This window comes from Mustela nivalis, assembly GCF_964662115.1.
Source record: "Mustela nivalis genome assembly, chromosome: 4".
Classification (NCBI taxonomy): Eukaryota; Metazoa; Chordata; class Mammalia; order Carnivora; family Mustelidae; genus Mustela; species Mustela nivalis.
Genome location: NC_139023.1, coordinates 141696811 through 141715106, shown reverse-complemented (window position 1 = coordinate 141715106; position 18296 = coordinate 141696811). Strand labels below are relative to the sequence as shown.

Sequence of the window (18296 nt, the reverse complement as noted above, 5' to 3'; positions counted from 1 at the left end):
CAATTATTTACTTCTTTGTTCATGCCTCCTATACCTGTAAAGTAGTTGTTAACCCATATCTTATATGGTAACATTTTGCAACAAATATTTTTTAATAGCCATCAGCTCAAGAAATCTTTAAAATCCCATTAAAAGTTAAGGACTGAGGGACACCTGGGTGGCTCAGTCAGTCAGGCATCTGTATTCAGCTCAGGTCATGATCCCAACGTCCTGGGATCAAGTCATGAATCTGGCTTCTTGCTTAGTAGGGAGCCTGCTTCTCCCTCTCCGTCTGCACTCCCCTTGCTTGTGCTCTCTCTCTCACTATCCTTCTCTCACTCTCCCTCTCTCTGTCTGTCAAATAGATGACCCCAAAGACAAAGGAAATGAAAGCAAAAATGAACTTTTGGGGCTTCATCAAGATCAAAAGCTTCTGCACAGCAAAGGAAACAGTCAACAAAACAGACACAACCCACAGAATGGGAGAAGATGTTTGCAAATGACACTACAGACAAAAGGCTGATATCCAAGATCTATAAAGAAGTCCTCAAACTAAACACACATAAAACAGATAACTGCATCAAAAAATGGACAGAAGACATGAACAGACACTTCTCCAAAGAAGATATGTAAATGGCTAATAGACCCATGAAAAAATGTTCATCATCATTAGGCATGAGGGAGATTAAAATCAAAACCACTTTGAGATACCACTGTATACCAGTTAGAATGGCCAAAATTAACAAGACAGTAAACAACATGTGTTGGAGGGGATGTGAAGAAAGGGGAACCCTCTTCCACTGTTGGTGGGAATACATGTTGGTGCAGCCACTTTGGAAAACAGTGTGGAGATTCCTTAAGTTATTAAAAATAGAGCTTCCCTATGACCTGGCAATTCATTACTGGGTATTTACCCCATAGATACAGATGTAGTGAAAAGAAGGGCCATCTGTACCCCAATGTTCATAGCAGCAATGGCCACAGTTGCCAAACTGTGGAAAGAACCAAGATGCCCTTCAAAGGACGAAAGGATAAAGAAGATATGGTCCATATAAATGATGGATTATTCTGCCTCCATCAGAAAGGATGAATACACAAATTTGTATCAACATGGATGGGACTCCAAAAGATTATGCTGAGTGAAATAAGTCAAGCAGAGAGAGTCAACTATCATATGGTTTCACTTAGCATAAGGAATAATATGGAGGATAGTGGGAGATGGAGCGGAGAAGTGAGTTGGGGGAAATCGGAGGGGGAGACAAACCATGAGAGACTGTGGACTCTGAGAGACAAACTGAGGGTTTTGGAGGGGAGAGGATGGGGGGTTGGGTAAGCCTGGTGGTGGGTATTATGGAGGGCATGTATTGCATGGAACGCTGGGTGTGGTGGATAAACAATGAATTTTGGAACACTGAAAAGAAATAAAATAAAATGAAAAAAAAAATTAGGGATGGAGTTTCTCAAAAATTTTTCCAGTAGTTATTTTAAGAAGACTGTGCCCAAAGATGATGACTTAACATGTACAGAACATGTACAGACTCAGATGATGCCTTTAACCATAACACCATGAAGTAGGACATTCATTTAGATTCATTACTAAATGGAATTTTGCTTACTTTCAAATCCAAGTTTTCTTTTACATGATCTCCAAGTTAAATTATATCTATTAATGTGTTAACTCTATTAGCAGAAAGAGACTATATACAAAGTATATTATGTTAATATCATCAGATCTTATAAAGGGAAATATCAGGTAAGATAATTGTAAAAAAATAGTATGATTTTTTATATGTTTCATAGAATTAAACCTTTTTTGGTATTTCATTCTTTCAAAAGTGAGGCATTTGTTATTTTTTTAAGTGCTTTTGTAAATTAAGTTAAAAAGTTCAACATTGAAAATAGAGCTTTGCTTTTGCAGGGATAATATCAATATGCATTTTGTGAAGAATGGGATAATGGTAAAAAAAAAAATGCCCTTACAAAATTAAGAAATATTTGGGGCAGAGGTATTCTTGGAATTGGTTGTAGTACACACATAATTCAAACTGTAAGCACAGAAGCTGCAGTATTCTGAAATAGAAGCTGTAGTTGTAGAATTTCACACACACACACACACTGGTGACCTTAGAATAACCACATTACAAAGTTTGTGGGATGAAGATGAGATTGAAACTGAAGCCATATTTCAGCGTAGCCCTGTGTATTTTCTCTCACTGCTGCCCATCATCAACCTGATTTCAGAAATGTTTTGTTTTTAAAGAACCACTTTGTAAATCAACGCTTGTGAGTCCTCTAGATTTTCTTCATTTACTTCAAAATCAATATGAAATCTTTACTAAAAATATTCAACAAAGGGGGTTGTCAAAAATACTATCTTTGAAAGATTTTATTGATTTGCACTCTATCAGAAAACAGGAAGACACTGACATTTATTCATATAAAAGCAAGAGTAACTTAAATGATATATAAGATTTAATTCTGAAATTGTAGAGTTTTGCTTTGAAGTATCTCGACTGGTAGGAACACCATGTTATTGGAGTTCTAAAATTTAATTGAATAAGTTATGCTCTGGTATTCAATGAAACTGACAAAATGCCTATAATTTTATACCATCTAAAATTGATAAAACATTCAAAAAATCATCTTAACATATTTGATACGCTTTTTCATGTAAAAATATTAAAGAATGGACTCTAACTGGAGGCTAACTATGAATATCTGTGAAAATATTGGGGGTTGAAATATTTATATATGCTAATACAAAAAATTTTATGCTTGAGAATGTTCTCCATTTAGCAGAATTTGCTCTGAGCTTACCAGATACCTTGGCATTTTTAGTGCTCTTTCAATTAAAAATAAGGAAGGGGAGATGAACCGTGAGAGACTGTGGACTCTGAGGAACTAAATGAGGGTTTTGGAGGGGAGGGTGGTGGGAGGTTGGGTGAGCCTGGGTATTATGGAGGGCAAGTATTGATTGCATGGAGCACTGGGTATGGTGCATAAACAGTGAATTCTGGAACACTGAAAAAAAATTTAAAAAATAAATAAAAATTTAAAAAAATTAAAAAAAACTAATATAATCTACAGAGAAGATTCAATAGAAGGTGTCTATTTTAAATTTGTTAACCATAAAATGCAACTTAGAAGTCTATATCAGGCAGTTTTATGAAATGAGACCATATTTGAGAGAAATACCAATGGTATTGTATTAAAGAGCTACTGCTAATTCCTTAAAGTATGTGATTTAAAAATGTGAATTAATACTGGAGGAGGATCCAGTATTGTCCTGACTGACACCATTTTACCTTCAACCTGACTTATTCTTCTTAATTGCTTTGTTTTTCCCTCCAATTTACCTGTTAACTCAGGCAAGGGACCCAGAGGACAAAACATTCAGTTATGGGAACTGAAACTATCCCCTCAAGAAGTAATTGCTGCCCTAATGTCAACAAGACCCTGCGTGATTGACCCCAAGACAATGATCAACCTAACCTTTGCTGCTCAGCTGCCCATACCCATCCATCTTTCTTTCCTATTTATCCTGTATAAATTTAGCTGTAGTCACAGCACCTTAGAGATAGTTCTTGGGACACTAGTCTTCTGTCCCAGTGTGGGCCTCACTGGATTAAATTCCTTTCTTGTTTCACCACCACTGGTGTTTCTGCCTTTAGAGATTTTGTCAGTGGCAAGTGGTCAAACCTGGTCTGTTTGGGACCCTAGTGCCAGGTGCTCCCATACCCTAAAACTCCACTAACAATACCAAGAACAGTTATGCTGTATATCTTCTTTTTAATGTTCAAATAATCAATAAAAGGATGCTTTTGTATATTGCATTAAGGCATGTAGATGTATGCTATTTTTAAATAAGAATTTTATTTTTGAGAATAGTTTTTAATATAATTACTTTATAGCTCCAATATAATAAAATTAGAAATTTTGTAGGAAAAAATAATTTTAGTTATTTTGGGTGCCCCTTTTACCCTCACAGTTGTCTCAATTTAGATAAAACATTTTTTCATCAGCCTTTGTGTGACCTGCTACCGTCTATACACTTGCCAGTGTTTGGTTCAGGATCAAAATGTGAAGTGTTTCACATCTCAGTGTGTTCAGCTTGATTGGGCAGCCGGGTATAAATCCTCTTCATTCAATGAACATTTCTCAAAAACTTGTGTTAGGTTTAGGGATATGGTATAATCTTTGCTCTCAGGAGCCTTTTTTTTTTTTTTCTTTTTCTGGTGAGTTAAAAGCTATGCACATGGGGGCACCTGGGTGGCTCAATGGGTTAAAGCCTCTACCTTCAGCTCAGGTTATGATCCCAGGGTCCTGGATCAAGTCCCACATCGGACTCTGCTTGGCAGGGAGCCTGCTTCCTCCCCTCTCTCTCTGCCTGCCTCTCTGACTACTTGTGATCTTTGTTAAATTAAAAAAAAAAAAAAAAAGTCATGCACATGAAACAACTCACTGAGACCAGTATATATCAGCGCAAAATAACATTATCAAGAACAGAAGTAAATGGTGCAGACAAATTCATGCTGGCAGAAGGGCATAAAAGCACTAAAGATGGCTGTTTTCTAGGAAAGTTCTGAAAAGGTAGCTCTAGGACTGGTTATCCAAATGACTGGCTAGATGTCAAGGAGACAAGGAGAAAATGGGAGAGGTGAACTAATAGAGGAGGCTTTCTTTGGGTGGTCAGCAGACAAGGCAAGAAGGCAGTATACTGCAAGGAGCTCTGAACACAGGGGTAAAGACCTGAACTTCAGCTGAAGGTCTAGAAAGTCATGAACAAGGATGTATAAGACACCTGAGTAGAAGGCCCATGCATGGCTAGGTGGACTGGAGAATGGGACACTGTTATTGGAGACAATTTAGAGACATATTAAGAAGTCTAGATTCGAAGGGATAAGGTCCTGGACTAACAAAATGAATGTGAAAGTGAAAAAGGGTCAAATTCAGGGAATGTCTCGAAGAGAAAGGAACTGGCTAACTATCTTACATAAGAAACGTGACTTTTTTAAGAAATCTAATTCTTTGAGCTTTAGCTCTGAGAATTTGTATTGGCTAGCCTGGGAGTCAAGATTCAACAAGGACTTTCCGTTTATAGAACCTGAAATAATATGTCGTATTGATACAATCATTGGGTCACAAGATGTGTTCTAGGAGGGTGGCTCACTTAGTATTGGTCATAACAAACACACAAAATAAAATTTCTAATAGGGATTTTTTGTGTGTTTTCAGTGAAGTTAGTGGTAAATCGTGACATAAATGTTACCAGGATGCCCCTCAACTGGTTTGCACAAGTCGGAAGCTCCCAGCATTAGTCACTCACAGGCAGTTGACAGGCCTTGTTAAAATGCAAACAAGGTAACACATGAAGCAATTAGGCTCCATTAACACCTTGAACTAATTTAATTGATCAAATTAGCTAACCTATTCTAAAGTGTGAGGAGAAGAAGGATGCCAGCAAGGACAGCAGGGAGATTTTTTATGTGGGAGAAGGGAGATCAGAGAAGTAAGAAGAGGCATCTGTCACACAGGGCGCCTATAGTTTGTGATGTTGCCTGATTCCGGCCTGCATTGTGGATACTTCTTTCTAGAATTATCCTCATTTTTTCTTCTGGGAGGTAAGAAAAAAATGGATAAAGAAGACTGGCCTGGAATCACAAGATCCTATGCCAATCCCGGCTCAGACACTAAATTGCTGTATGCCCTCACTTCACCCTCCACTTAAGAGGGCTTTGGACCATTTAAGTAATGTCTGCTCCAGTGACTCAATTCTATAAAGTAGTTACATTTTTATTTTCACAGGGTTGGTTTGTTTGTTCGTTTGGTTTTTTTGGTGATGGTATTTTTCTTTTAGTATAAGGGAGTATTATAAATAAACTCACACTTTTATCAAGAATATTACCTATTTAAGATTCTGAAGTACCAATGATGATTCAAACACATATTTTCAGACTCTTTTACAGATTACCCTGATATCTTCATTTATGATGAAAATATATAGGACCTATATTTGCATAAGACAATCTCAGTTTTTCTTAAAGCCATATTTAACATATTACAGAGTCCCAAAATGTCTGTTCCATTAGTCATCTAACTATATGATGGATTCTACTTTCAGACTAAGCATTATATCATCATTGAAACAGTACTACATTTACAAATAGTTTAGTCTTTAATATACATGTCAAAATGCAGAAAGATTAAATTGATAAATCTCAGCCTATTCCATCCCTTTCATTTTTGTGGATTATAAGCAACTGTCAAGTTTCTGGAGTTTCATCGAATTATCATCCTTCTATCAAAAATAAAGTTACTTTTCTGATATCCTTGGCTTTTCTTCCATAGAGAATTACTTATAGGAATACCATTTAAGATATCAAATATGATTTCAATGAGGATGAAGCTACAGTTACACGCAGGGGAAATGTGGAACTGGGATTGCTTAGGACAATGTGACATGTTAGGAGATTGCATATCTGGCATTTATGTCTATGTAGTACATCCAGAATGTTCAATTTGAAAAATACATCTGAACTCTTAAATACCTTTATATTGGTACAATCTTTATCGACTAGCATTAGTAAGTAAAGAGAAACGGAAGAAAGGAAGACTGGAAGGAAAAAAGGAAGGAAGGAAAATATATGGGTGAGGTTCTCAGTTTCAGATGATAGGGCAACAGGAACTACATTTATCAGAAAAATTAAGAGAGATAGACAACTGAAAAAACTGTTGGCATTGCAGAAGAGACAGATTGCAAGAGTTTCATGAGTCACTCTTTGTATCACCTCAGTAACAGGCTTGCCCAAATCAGGAAGCCTTGAATCAGGAAGTTACCCTACAGCCACTAACCTTAGACCAACCAGCTCACTGCTGTGAGGTAGTCTAGCAAGATAAGTGCTTTGCACTTGTTCTTCACCCTTGCCCAACTCATTGCCAAGGCAAAATTTTGTATGGGGAGGCTGAAAATAAAGTTTTGGAATTATTACTGTTGTTGTTATTACTATTAATTATTATATTACTCTTATATTGGAAAAGTGTATTTAAAATGTAAAATACTAGCCAAATGTGTAGAGACTGCTCAAATAAAATTAGAGGAGACATAAATTAGAGAGTCTAATGTGAAATATGCTTAATAACCCCCAAACTTGAATGTTTCAGTATTAATTCCAGAAAGAGATAGCAATTTTGAAGGGAGGAGGCTTCAGCTAGCACATTTGATCAACTTTCAGCAAACTTATTTAGAATTTTTTTTCTTTACATTTCATGTTTGTCTTTTCTCTTAGCTGTTTGAAAATCTTTTAGAATGAGATTTTTTTTTTCTCTTTCTTTTAGAGAGAGAGAGAAACAGACAGCAAGAAGAGCAATGTTGGGAGGGACACAGGGAGAGAGACAGCCCTAAGCTGGCTCCAGGTATAGTGCAGGGTCTAGAGTGGGCCAATCCCTGGATCTGAGATCATGACCTGAGCCAAAATCAAGAGTTGGACACCCAACCAACTGAGCCACTCAGGCGCCCCAGAAAGAAAATTTTTAATTCTTCAATATTGTTCCCATTGGAATAAAATGAATAATTATTTCTGAAATGACAAATCAGTCCCACACCATTTTATTGTATTTCTTGATTATTTTTTTTTAAAGATTTTATTTATCTATTTGACAGAGAGAGATCACAGTAGACAGAGAGGCAGGCAGAGAGAGAGAGAGGGAAGCAGGCTCCCCGCTGAGCAGAGAGCCCGATGCGGGACTCAATCCCAGGACCCTGAGATCATGACCTGAGCCAAAGGCAGCGGCCCAACCCACTGAGCCACCCAGGCGCCCTTTCTTGATTATTTTTAGAGAAATGTTTGGAGATGGTACAATTCTGTGTCTCCCTTCATTGCTCTGCATGTACTCATTTCTGGTAGCCTATTTCTCCAGACTAGAAATGAGTGAGCTTTTATAAAAGAAGAAAGGCTCCTATCAACATATTACTGAAAATTACTTGACATGATTTTTATTTGAATAACAAAACCAAAACAAAAATAAAACCCAAAGTTTTTTAATTATAGGAAAGAAAAAACACATACCTGAGAAATGAAAAAAAAAAAAAAAGTTTTTCCCTTTAAATTGATGGTAGATGTTTGCAGGATTCTTGATGAATTTATGAGGGATTAACATCACAATACTTAAAATTAAAAACATCTAGATTATTTGGATACTTTTATAAATAGAAAGTTAAACCAGAATGATGACCATCCAAGTTAAGGCATTTGAAATTTTTCTTGTTCCCTAACATAATGAGGAATGTAATTTAATCCCTTTAGCAACAAGGGGGCATATTCTCTTTTTGGATATCAAATAGACTACATTTCCTAGTGCCCTTGTATTCAGTGGGACCAGGTAACAAGTTGTCTCCGACAGAATGTGAGCAGAGGAGATGTGTTCCAAGTTCAGACTGAAGTGGTTAAGAAGTGGCTATGCTTTCTCCACACTCTCTTTTTGTCTGCTGTCTGGGTGTGAAGACTGCAGTGGTATCCTAAAAAGTGTTAAGGCTATTAAGATGGAAGAAGCCGGACTCTCTGGAAGACTGTATGGGGCAGAGTCCCTGCTGCCTTCGGCTAGCTGGTGAAGTAAGCAAAAAAGATATTATTACTTTAAGCCAAAGGGATTTTTTTTTGTTTGTTTGTTTTTTAATTTTTTATTTTTTTATAAACATATATTTTTATCCCCAGGGGTACAGGTCTGTGAATCACCAGGTTTACACACTTCACAGCACTCACCAAAGCACATACCCTCCCCAATGTCCATAATCCCACCCCCTTCTCCCAAACCCCCTCCCCCCAGCAACCCTCAGTTTGTTTTGTGAGATTAAGAGTCACTTATGGTTTGTCTCCCTCCCAATCCCATCTTGTTTCATTTATTCTTCTCCTACCCACTTAAGCCTCCATGTTGCATCACCACTTCCTCATAACAGGGAGATCATATGATAGTTGTCTTTCTCTGCTTGACTTATTTCGCTAAGCATGATACACTCTAGTTCCATCCATGTTGTTGCAAATGGCAAGATTTCATTTCTTTTGATGGCTGCATAGTATTCCATTGTGTATATATACCACATCTTCTTGATCCATTCATCTGTTGATGGACATCTAGGTTCTTTCCATAGTTTGGCTATTGTGGACATTGCTGCTATAAACATTCGGGTGCATGTGCCCCTTAGGATCACTACGTTTGTATCTTTAGGGTAAATACCCAATAGTGCAATTGCTGGGTCAAAGGGATTTTTAATATTGCTTTCCAAAGCTGTTAACCTACCCTGACTGATACACTTCTTTAACATAGTGTGCTTTGGAAGAAAGTAGTAAATATAAAACTTTGTTCTACCTACTGTCCAAAGAAATTTCTAGGCCCAAGATGGAGCTGCTCTTGCCTGGGCTGCCAAGTCAGCAACCTGGAACTTAGATAGCTTTTGTGGCCCTGTAAATGCTCCACCAGACCAGAGAAACAGAGTATGCAGTCAGCCAATCCCCAGATGTCAAGCCAAGTCTGGGCTCATACTTATTTCCTCATTCCTTTCCAACCCCAACAAGGTTAACAATGTAGCCTCAGCTAATATCTCCTATTTTTCTCTTCTTTGTTCTTTATTCTTTATCCTGGAAAAGCCTCTCACCTTCCACCCCATTTTGTAGTTCTCTGGGGCTGATTCACTTCCTGAAGTGTTAAAGTTTGTGTCATCTGCATTGTCTTCTTTAATCATTTTTTCACACTGATAAGAGTTTCCATCATTCATATTTATGCAAAAGTATACTGAAAATACAAAAGCATTTTTCAAATTTAATATATGATTCTTATTAATAGTATCAATAATAATATTCATAGTTACAGAGAATTCAAGTATTGCAGTTGTGTGATTTGGAATGAAAGTTGGGAAAAGGAATGGATAGACAAAGAAGAATCCTCTGAAATCTGGCTTTTCTGAGAGGTAGTCCATGTTGTGGATCATAGTAGCATGATTATTTTAATAGCTGGATTTATTAAGAAAAATATAGACTCTTAAGAAAGAGTAAAACATAAGACAGAGATGACTTAAAAGAGGCAACAAACCTGAATCTTGACTTTTCCCTGTTTCTGGATTGTTTTTTCCCTTAATGCACTTTTATTTAATTTGGTTTAGCTATTTTAAAGATTGTATTACTCTAGTCAGAAGCAGTGTTTTAGAACTCAGCTGGGTCACAGGGACTTTCTCACCATTCCATCCTAATTTGCAGTTTTGCTATAATAAAAGCCCTAAATATATTGCTACTGTCTAGACGTTTTATCTGAAACAAGTGTCCTTTGTAGTCTCAGAGGACTTTTCTATTTTATTTCCAGTAAATCAAAGTCTGTGAAGAGCTTTGGTTCTTATTAAGACATACCCTTCACAGTCCAGTGACTGCCAACAGTGGCAAGCCATTGACAGTTCATTTACATATAAGTGATGACTTCCATCAGGTAGTTGGCTCAAAAACACAATGGACACTTAGAGCATATCCAATATTTCTTGTTCTTTGATGAGCACCAAGTGCCAATTTTTATATAGAAACTGACTATTGAGAAGTGAAGACTTCTTTTCCCTGACCTTACCCTGTCTTCTGCGGCCCTAGAGTCACTTATTGTCACTGAACTTTAATGCAGGATCACACCTTGAAAAGATGTTCATAGCCTTCAGTTTGCTGAAAATCAAGAACAATAGTCAAATGTTGGAAATAGGAGACAAGAACAATCATCACACGGTTGAAGGAAAAATAAACTATTTCCTGACCCTAATTGTCATAATCATAACTTAATTTTTATATTTTACTTTTATAATGTAATGTTGATTTTTTAAAAGATTTTATTTATTTATTTGACAGATGGAGATTACAAGCAGGCAGAGAGGCAGGCAGAGAGAGAGGAGGGAAGCAGACTCCCTGCTGAGCAGAGAGCCCAATGTAGGGCTCTATCCCAGGACCCTGAGATCATGACCTGAGCCGAAGACAGAGGCTTAACCCACTGAGCCACCCAGGCACCCCTGTAATGTTGATATTTTTATATTCATTGCTTTCTCTTATAAATACATTTGCCATTTGAATTAGTGAAAGTCATTATGCAACACTCATTAAGAATTCCTATATTTTATTTTGTAGTTACTTTTCATTATATTTCCATACTTGTCCTCCCAATTTTTTTTTTTTTTTTGAATAGTGGTAGCAGAAATCTAGCCAAAGTTTTATCCCAATAATGTTATAAAAAGGAACAGGCTGGGGCTCAGTGGGTTAAAGCCTCTGCCTTCTGCTCAGGTCATGATCCCAGGATCCTGGGATCCAGCCCCACATTGGACACTCTGCTCATCAGGGAGCCTGCTTCCTCCTCTCTCTCTCTGCCTGCCTCTGCCTACTTCTGATCTGTCAAATAAATAAAATCTTAAAAAAAAAAAGAAGCAGGCTGATGATCTGGTATCATACTGGAACTCAACTCATGTGATTTTTTTCCCTTTTTTTTTTTTTTTTTTTTTTACTGTGCACTTCCCAGTTTTCAATATTGAAAGTTTTGAAAGGAAGAAAAGATTTTTCTTTCAAATGAAACCCTCTGAATTACCAAAAGAAAATATGGATAATTTAGTTTCATAAATACACTAATGTCTACATTTTAGCTCATCATCGCTTTCCACCACCATCCCCCTTCAAATGTTTTACTGCAAACATTTTCTGGCCAGAGGATCAGCATGTTTTTTAATCCAGCTTGGTTCTGGTTTTGGTGAGACCACGACTTAATGTGATTCTTGTAACTGGATTTTCTAAAGATTTTATTCTAATAACTTTCCTACAGATTCTACAGTAAACTCCCTTGCATGAGGTAGCCTGAGAGAAATTTTAGTCTCAAACCAGAGTCGATTATAGAAGCAATAGAGCAGAGGGAAGAACTGAAAAAATGAAACACACATAGTTCCTGCCTCTATTCATATCATGTTAGGTACAGGGTCTATTCCTTCAACCATCCTTCACTTGGTTCTCCAACCCCATTCCTAGAAGTAGGGGATGGGGGAGAGAGGGATTGACAGACAGATAAAATTAAACTCAAGAGATGGGGTGGCTGGGTGATGGGACACTGGGGAGGGTATGTGCTATGGTGAGTGCTGTGAATTGCTTCAGACTGATGATTCGCAGACCTGTACCTCTGAAACAAATAATACATTATTTGTTAATAAAAAATTAAACTCAAGATTCTTAAGGAACGAGTGTTAGCCACTGTGTTTCAAATCCTTTCTGAACTAAGGCAAGTAATTCAGGAACACTGTAGACTGACTTCCAGTTTTTCACTAGACTGAGGAATGAAAAAAGGGAAAAATAATATATGACTACACTAATAAAATCATATCGCTTAAAACACATTTTTAGAAACCTTTTCCAAAAACGTTAAGTGCATTTTTAGAAATAAAAGTCTTGAAGTTTCTTCATGGTATTTATTGGTAATGGAACACAAGAAATTAAAGTCCAATGAAAGGAATAATTGATGCTAGGTGGTTTCAATTTCAGTATGATAAAACAGTAGCTTTTAATGAAGAAGATCCAATGAATGGTTCATCCAAAGATATTTAGAAATTATGAACTGACTTGTTGAAATCTTTTCTTTGATGTCCAGAGATGCTTGTCATTTTTTTCCTGGTGATACATAATTAATCCATGGCTGATGTTAACATAATCTCTTTGGGTAGAATGGTTCAACTCTTAAGATAATAAAATTGTATTGAAACATTATTCTACTTCTCATGATAAATGTCTCATTTTCCTTTCTCTTATAGATCTGGATACTAACTTTCCAACAATTCGGATGTTAGCTCTCTTGAGTATTGGATGTCCATTCACTGTAAGACAAATATATAATTACATTAGTAAATTTTTAACTAATATAGCAACACATCATGCTTTTGAAACCATAAAAATCACAGGAAATAAATTACAGTTGTGCTAGAACATTCAAAGGATTTAACTTGCACACATTTCTTTCAGGGGTATCGCACTACATTATATATCATGCCAAGAGACTCAGCAAGAGTTACTGTGAGACCAAACAGCTGAGAGAAAGGATAGCAGAACCTGGATTCCATCAATATATAGCACGCTTGAAATAAATTAGATGCAACATATGTTTGACCATAAGAGCAACAGTATTGATTTTTTTTTTTTTTGCAATACAATAGACTCAGCTCTGATACTGATATTCAAATCAATATAAACCACCACTATTCATATAGATTGCTTATACTAGGTTTATCTTTAGGTATAAAAAGACTTTCCAAATGAGAAATAAATGCCATAGATTTACTGTGTCCACCATTATGCACAGCACTAATTTACAGATAGGGCAGTGTACTTTTGCCTTTTAAGACCTATTGTTGTTATGAAACAAAAACATAATTGAAAAATAGTTTAAGTTATGAAAAGAACCATGCACATTACTTAAAGGAATTTAATAACTTGATGTGTTGTAAAAGAAGAATCAGGGCATTGTTGCTGTTTTTATGTTTATCTATATCGCCATTAGACATATAGCAAGGCTTATAATAACAAAACTAAATTATACTACATTCATAGTATTTATAAAATAATGAGTAATTATCATTGCAACTTTGATTGTTGACAACTACCAACTGGTGTTCTAATCTAGTACTCGTACAAGATAAGCATGTTAGTTCTAAAGATCAGATCTTAGGAAAAAATGATTTCTTATTATGATCTTTTTAAAAACTATATACAATACCAACCATACATTTCATCGGACAGAAGATATTTAAAACATAGGATTTCTCAAAGTAAGTAAAATAGAAAAAAGGAAATATAATGGCCCAAGATCTTGTTCTTATACATTTGTCAGTCAATTCAGATTTAATATTCAACCTTAGTTTCCTTATTTTTGGAATGGGGATAATATCTATCTTCTCTGGTTGTTGAAAGGATGCGAAAAAGATATATGTAATCATAATGTGTTAATAATGACTCAACAATTATAACAATATACCATACTAACGCAGGGTGTTAATAATAGGGAATAGGGGAAGGGGGTTGTAAGTGAGAGGGGATATGGGAACACGCTCTACTTTCCACCATTATTTCTGAAAACTTAACTCCTCAAAAAAATAAGGTCTGTTAGTTTAAAAAAGATATGTCTGACACTTCATAAGTATTTAAGATATAGTTACTGTATTATTATTATTATTTATATCATGATGTTATAAAGGCTTTATAAAGGTATAATTGTGTGAGATAATAGAAATATATATATCTCCCTGATTTTTGGCACAGAACTTCTTAATTTTCTAAGTGATAAGAGGAGCATCTCTTGGTCTAATATTTGGTCTTTGACCCCCTCTCCGACACAAAACCCCTGAAACCCTTCTAAGTTCTCAAGTGATAAGAGCACTAGAAGCATCTTTTGTTCTCATGAGGTGACTCTAAATGAGCTCCTGGAAGAGAAGAAGTCACCGGAAAGAATAAGCCATGATTAGACACTTGGAACTTTCAGTAACCTCCTCTGAGAGAAGGAAGGAAGAGAAGCTGAAAATGGAGTTAATGAAGAATCACACTTACTTCAGGAAGCCTCCATAAAAATCCCAGTAGTAGGGCATTCTGAAAGATTCTAGGCTGATGAGCATATCTATACCAGAGAGTGACTATACTCCAACTCCACAGCGACAGAAGCTCCTACATTCAGAATCCTCCCAGACCTTGTCCCATGTACCTCTTCATCTGGCTGTTCAGCTGTGCTCCTTATCAATCCTTTAATAAACTAGTAAACATGAGTGACCCACTGAGTCCTGTGAGCACTCTAGTACATTAATCAAACCTAAGGAAAGAGTTCTGGGAAACTCCAATTTCTAGCCAAATTGAACATAAGTTGTGGGTCTGGGAGCCTAATACTTACAATGTGCATCTGAAATATGGGGCAGGCTCTTGGGATTGACCCCTTAACTGTGGGATATGATACTTTGTCCAGATAGATGTTGTGAGAATTGAATTAACTAATAGGACATCCAGCAGGTATCCAAGAATTACTTGTTGAAGGGGGGGAAAGAAAACCTCACACACTGATGACTAGTTTCTTGGTGATCAGAAGTGGGATTGGGAGCAGAATCCTAAATTATATAATCCATTATTTCACAAATATTTCCATTAAATAAAGAATCATTTAATTTTAGAAAGAATAAAAATATTTTTTATATCTTTATAAAATTTTTTAAAACTTTAAACTTTTAAACTTTCAAAACTTTAAAAAATTTTTATATCTTGATATATTTTCAATCTTTCAAAGTAAGTATTCTTGACCTTCATTTTTGTCATATGGCAGAGAACAATCTTTTTGATTAAAAAAGTCAAATCTTGAATGAATTATTATATATATTTTAGCTGCATTGCTAAGCTGGCAGAGAAGGAAGAAAATGCAGAGGCCAAAACAAAGTAAAATCAGTAAACTTAGTGGATATTTAACAGCCAAAAACCAGTTCTGTTCTGTTTCGGTTTGGCTTCCTTTGGTTTGGTTCTTTTGGTCTGAGGCTTTCTGCAGAACCCCGGATACCTAAACTTTATTCAACCTTGTGAGGGAAATGGGGACATGAGTTAGAGCACAGGGTCCACCCAAAATGAAGAGGAGTTCAGCAGGATACCACAATGGAGGGTTTGGGACACAGAGGGATATGGTATTAGAGTAGGCAGGATGAGGTGAAGAGAGAGAGAGAGAGAGGAGGGAAGGGAAGAGAAGGGAAGGGAAAGGAAGGGAGGGGAGGGGAGGGGGGGAGGGGAGGGGAGGGCAGGGGAGGGGAGGAGTGGAGAGGGGAGGGCAGAACAGGGTATGGAAAGAAAAGGAAGTGAAGGAGAGAGGAGGAAAGGGGAAGACAAAGCAGAGCAGGGTAGTGAAAGAAAGTGGAGGGCTAGGCAGAGGGAGAATGGGGAAGGAAAGGAAAGGACAGGAAGAGAAGGGAAGGGAAAGTGAGGGGAGGGGAGTAGAGTGTTGGGGAGCTGAAGGGAAGAAAAAGGAAAAGAACACTTCAAAGAAAAACAGCAAGGAAACTTTCTTATCTCTTTGAGACTGGGTAAATAGAGCAGAACCCCAAACCTGGCTCTGGTGTGATGTTCCAGTTCATATCACCTGTGCGTCCAAAAATATTTCAATAAATTTAGAGTGTGTTGGGCTCCAAGAACAAATAAAAACCTCTATGGAAGAAAGCAACTTCATCCAAGGCTTTTAAAATATGTCACAAAAGCATATTTATTAAATACCTATATGTTACAATGCTGTTTTAAAAGGAAAAGCAGATTACAAAGCAGCATCTACAACATGATTACAGGTTTTTAAAAAAATATATATGCAAAGGAAAACACCCATAATATTAAATAGCAGAATATTAATAGTGAGTGGAATTAAAACTTAGCTTTAGTTCTTTTACCCATATTCTCAACAGTAGATACTACTTGTAAATATAACAATTTTAGAGATTTTTCAAGTTTCTAGATTGGAATATATGGTAGAAAGTCATTTTTACTATAGCTAATGAATAAATAATGAGAAGTTTTAGATATACTTGTTTATACTTCAATAATTTAAAGAAATGATTTTACATTGAAAAAGTATTCAAATTAAAAAGCTAATATGCTAAAATATGCGTTTTGTAGCCTGCATTTTTCAGAAAAGAATATTAAAATTTTCTCAAATATTCAAAATATGTGTTGTCCTCTGTTTTTATTGTTGTTGTTTAACCACCTCCAGACTCTCATGCTCACAAGTCTATTCCATTATTTCTCATACAGCCTCTCTGACCTCTTCAAGGTTATGTATTATTCTACACTATTGGCTACTTCTTGTGAATGCTTCAAGATGAATCTTTGTAAAGCAACTTGGAAAGAAATGAATGTGGATTGTGTAAAAAGTAAAATATACATTTAGGTCACTGAGTATCCATGGAGCCCAATTTGCACAGGGTCATGCAAAGTGCTAGGAGGTGATGTAGAGGGCACCAGCTAAGACCTTTCTGAGTCTCCATTTCCTAAGCCACAAACAAGCCAAAACCAATAAACAAACAAAACCACCCTGCAATCATTATGTTACTCAAAGAGATTTAGTTAGGAAAAACAAACAAACAAAAAAGCAACTACATAAGTTGGTATCATGGTCCTGTCTGCCAGAAGATTATCGTAGTCAATATATAGCAAAAATATCCTAGATGACAAATAATTAAGGACATATTTAAGTAGTTACACTTTATGCTAGTATACAGCAGGGGTCCAAGTGTGAAACTGTATTTTGTGCACCTTAGGATTTCAAACAGGAGTATGTCCAAAGACTGGCAGAACAAATCCTCTATGGTCAGCTTTGCAAAGAAAGACCAAGAAATCCTCTTGGGGGGAAAACTCTTAATACGAGAGTTAGCTGAGTGTTTTCATCTTGATGGAATAAGACAGTGGCAATTGCTTGGGATGGGTGTATTTACATAATCTGAATTGCCTCTTGCTAAAATGATTTTGCTTTGACTCTCTGCTCTCCTGGTCTCTCTCCTGCTCCCACCCCAACTTTTGTGAGAAAGGCTCCGGTGAGAAAATGGCAACAGAAAAATTGGTTTTCTTACACCATGTCCTGAGGTGCTGTGAGCACAAGGCACTCACTAGTGCTGAGAGGGAAGGAACAGTGGTACAAAGTTCAGGAGAGAAGCTTTCTCCTTCAGCCTGTTGGAATCACTGCAGCATGGTCTATGTAGGTGCTGCTGGCAAGGGCAGCAGCAGGACACCTTCAGCAGGCTTCTGGCACTGCAGACTGACCACAGAATGGGGAACGCTATGTTGCATTCCACCTAGGATGGCGTATTTATGAGAAAATGTGAGATATCCTCAAAATAACCACAGTTATGGGGAACATCTTTAAAGAAACTAGAGGTTGCATAAGAATAGGTAGATAATTCTGTGTGCTAATACTTTTGTACATAGTATTTTGTAGATGGGTACCTACATATACATACGTGTGCCTATACATAGCTGGATATTACTTTGAAATAGTAAAGGTTTGCTTCTGACTCTTCACCACTCCTAGCTCCTGGCTCTGCCACTACAGGCAATAGTGACGGCTTCTTTGAGCGTGACTGAAAATAAATCACCTCGTTTCTGACACATATCAATTTTGAAACAAGGAAAAAATTATAAATAGCTACTAAACATTCCATTCTTGAGTTTTTGAACAGTCAGCTTCCTCTTTGTAATCTTTAAGGATGGAAAACATATAGCTATTTACTAAGCATATCTATTTAAAACAAGGTGAGTAATTTTGCAACATTCTAT

The 18296-nt window shown here is 36.6% G+C and overlaps 1 protein-coding gene across 1 annotated transcript in view; it reads right to left on the bottom strand.

Moving 5' to 3' along the window:
• Positions 1-9692: 9692 nt before the first annotated feature.
• IQCM (IQ motif containing M) overlaps positions 9693-18296 on the bottom strand; it is a 436096-nt gene continuing 427492 nt past the window's right edge. The window contains exons 14-15 of the mRNA XM_082727609.1: positions 12793-12841; positions 9693-9765 (exon numbers count right to left, since the gene is read on the bottom strand). Coding sequence (XP_082583735.1) covers positions 9741-9765; positions 12793-12841 — 74 coding nt within the window. The 3' untranslated portion in view covers positions 9693-9740. The remainder of the gene's footprint in view (positions 9766-12792; positions 12842-18296) is intronic.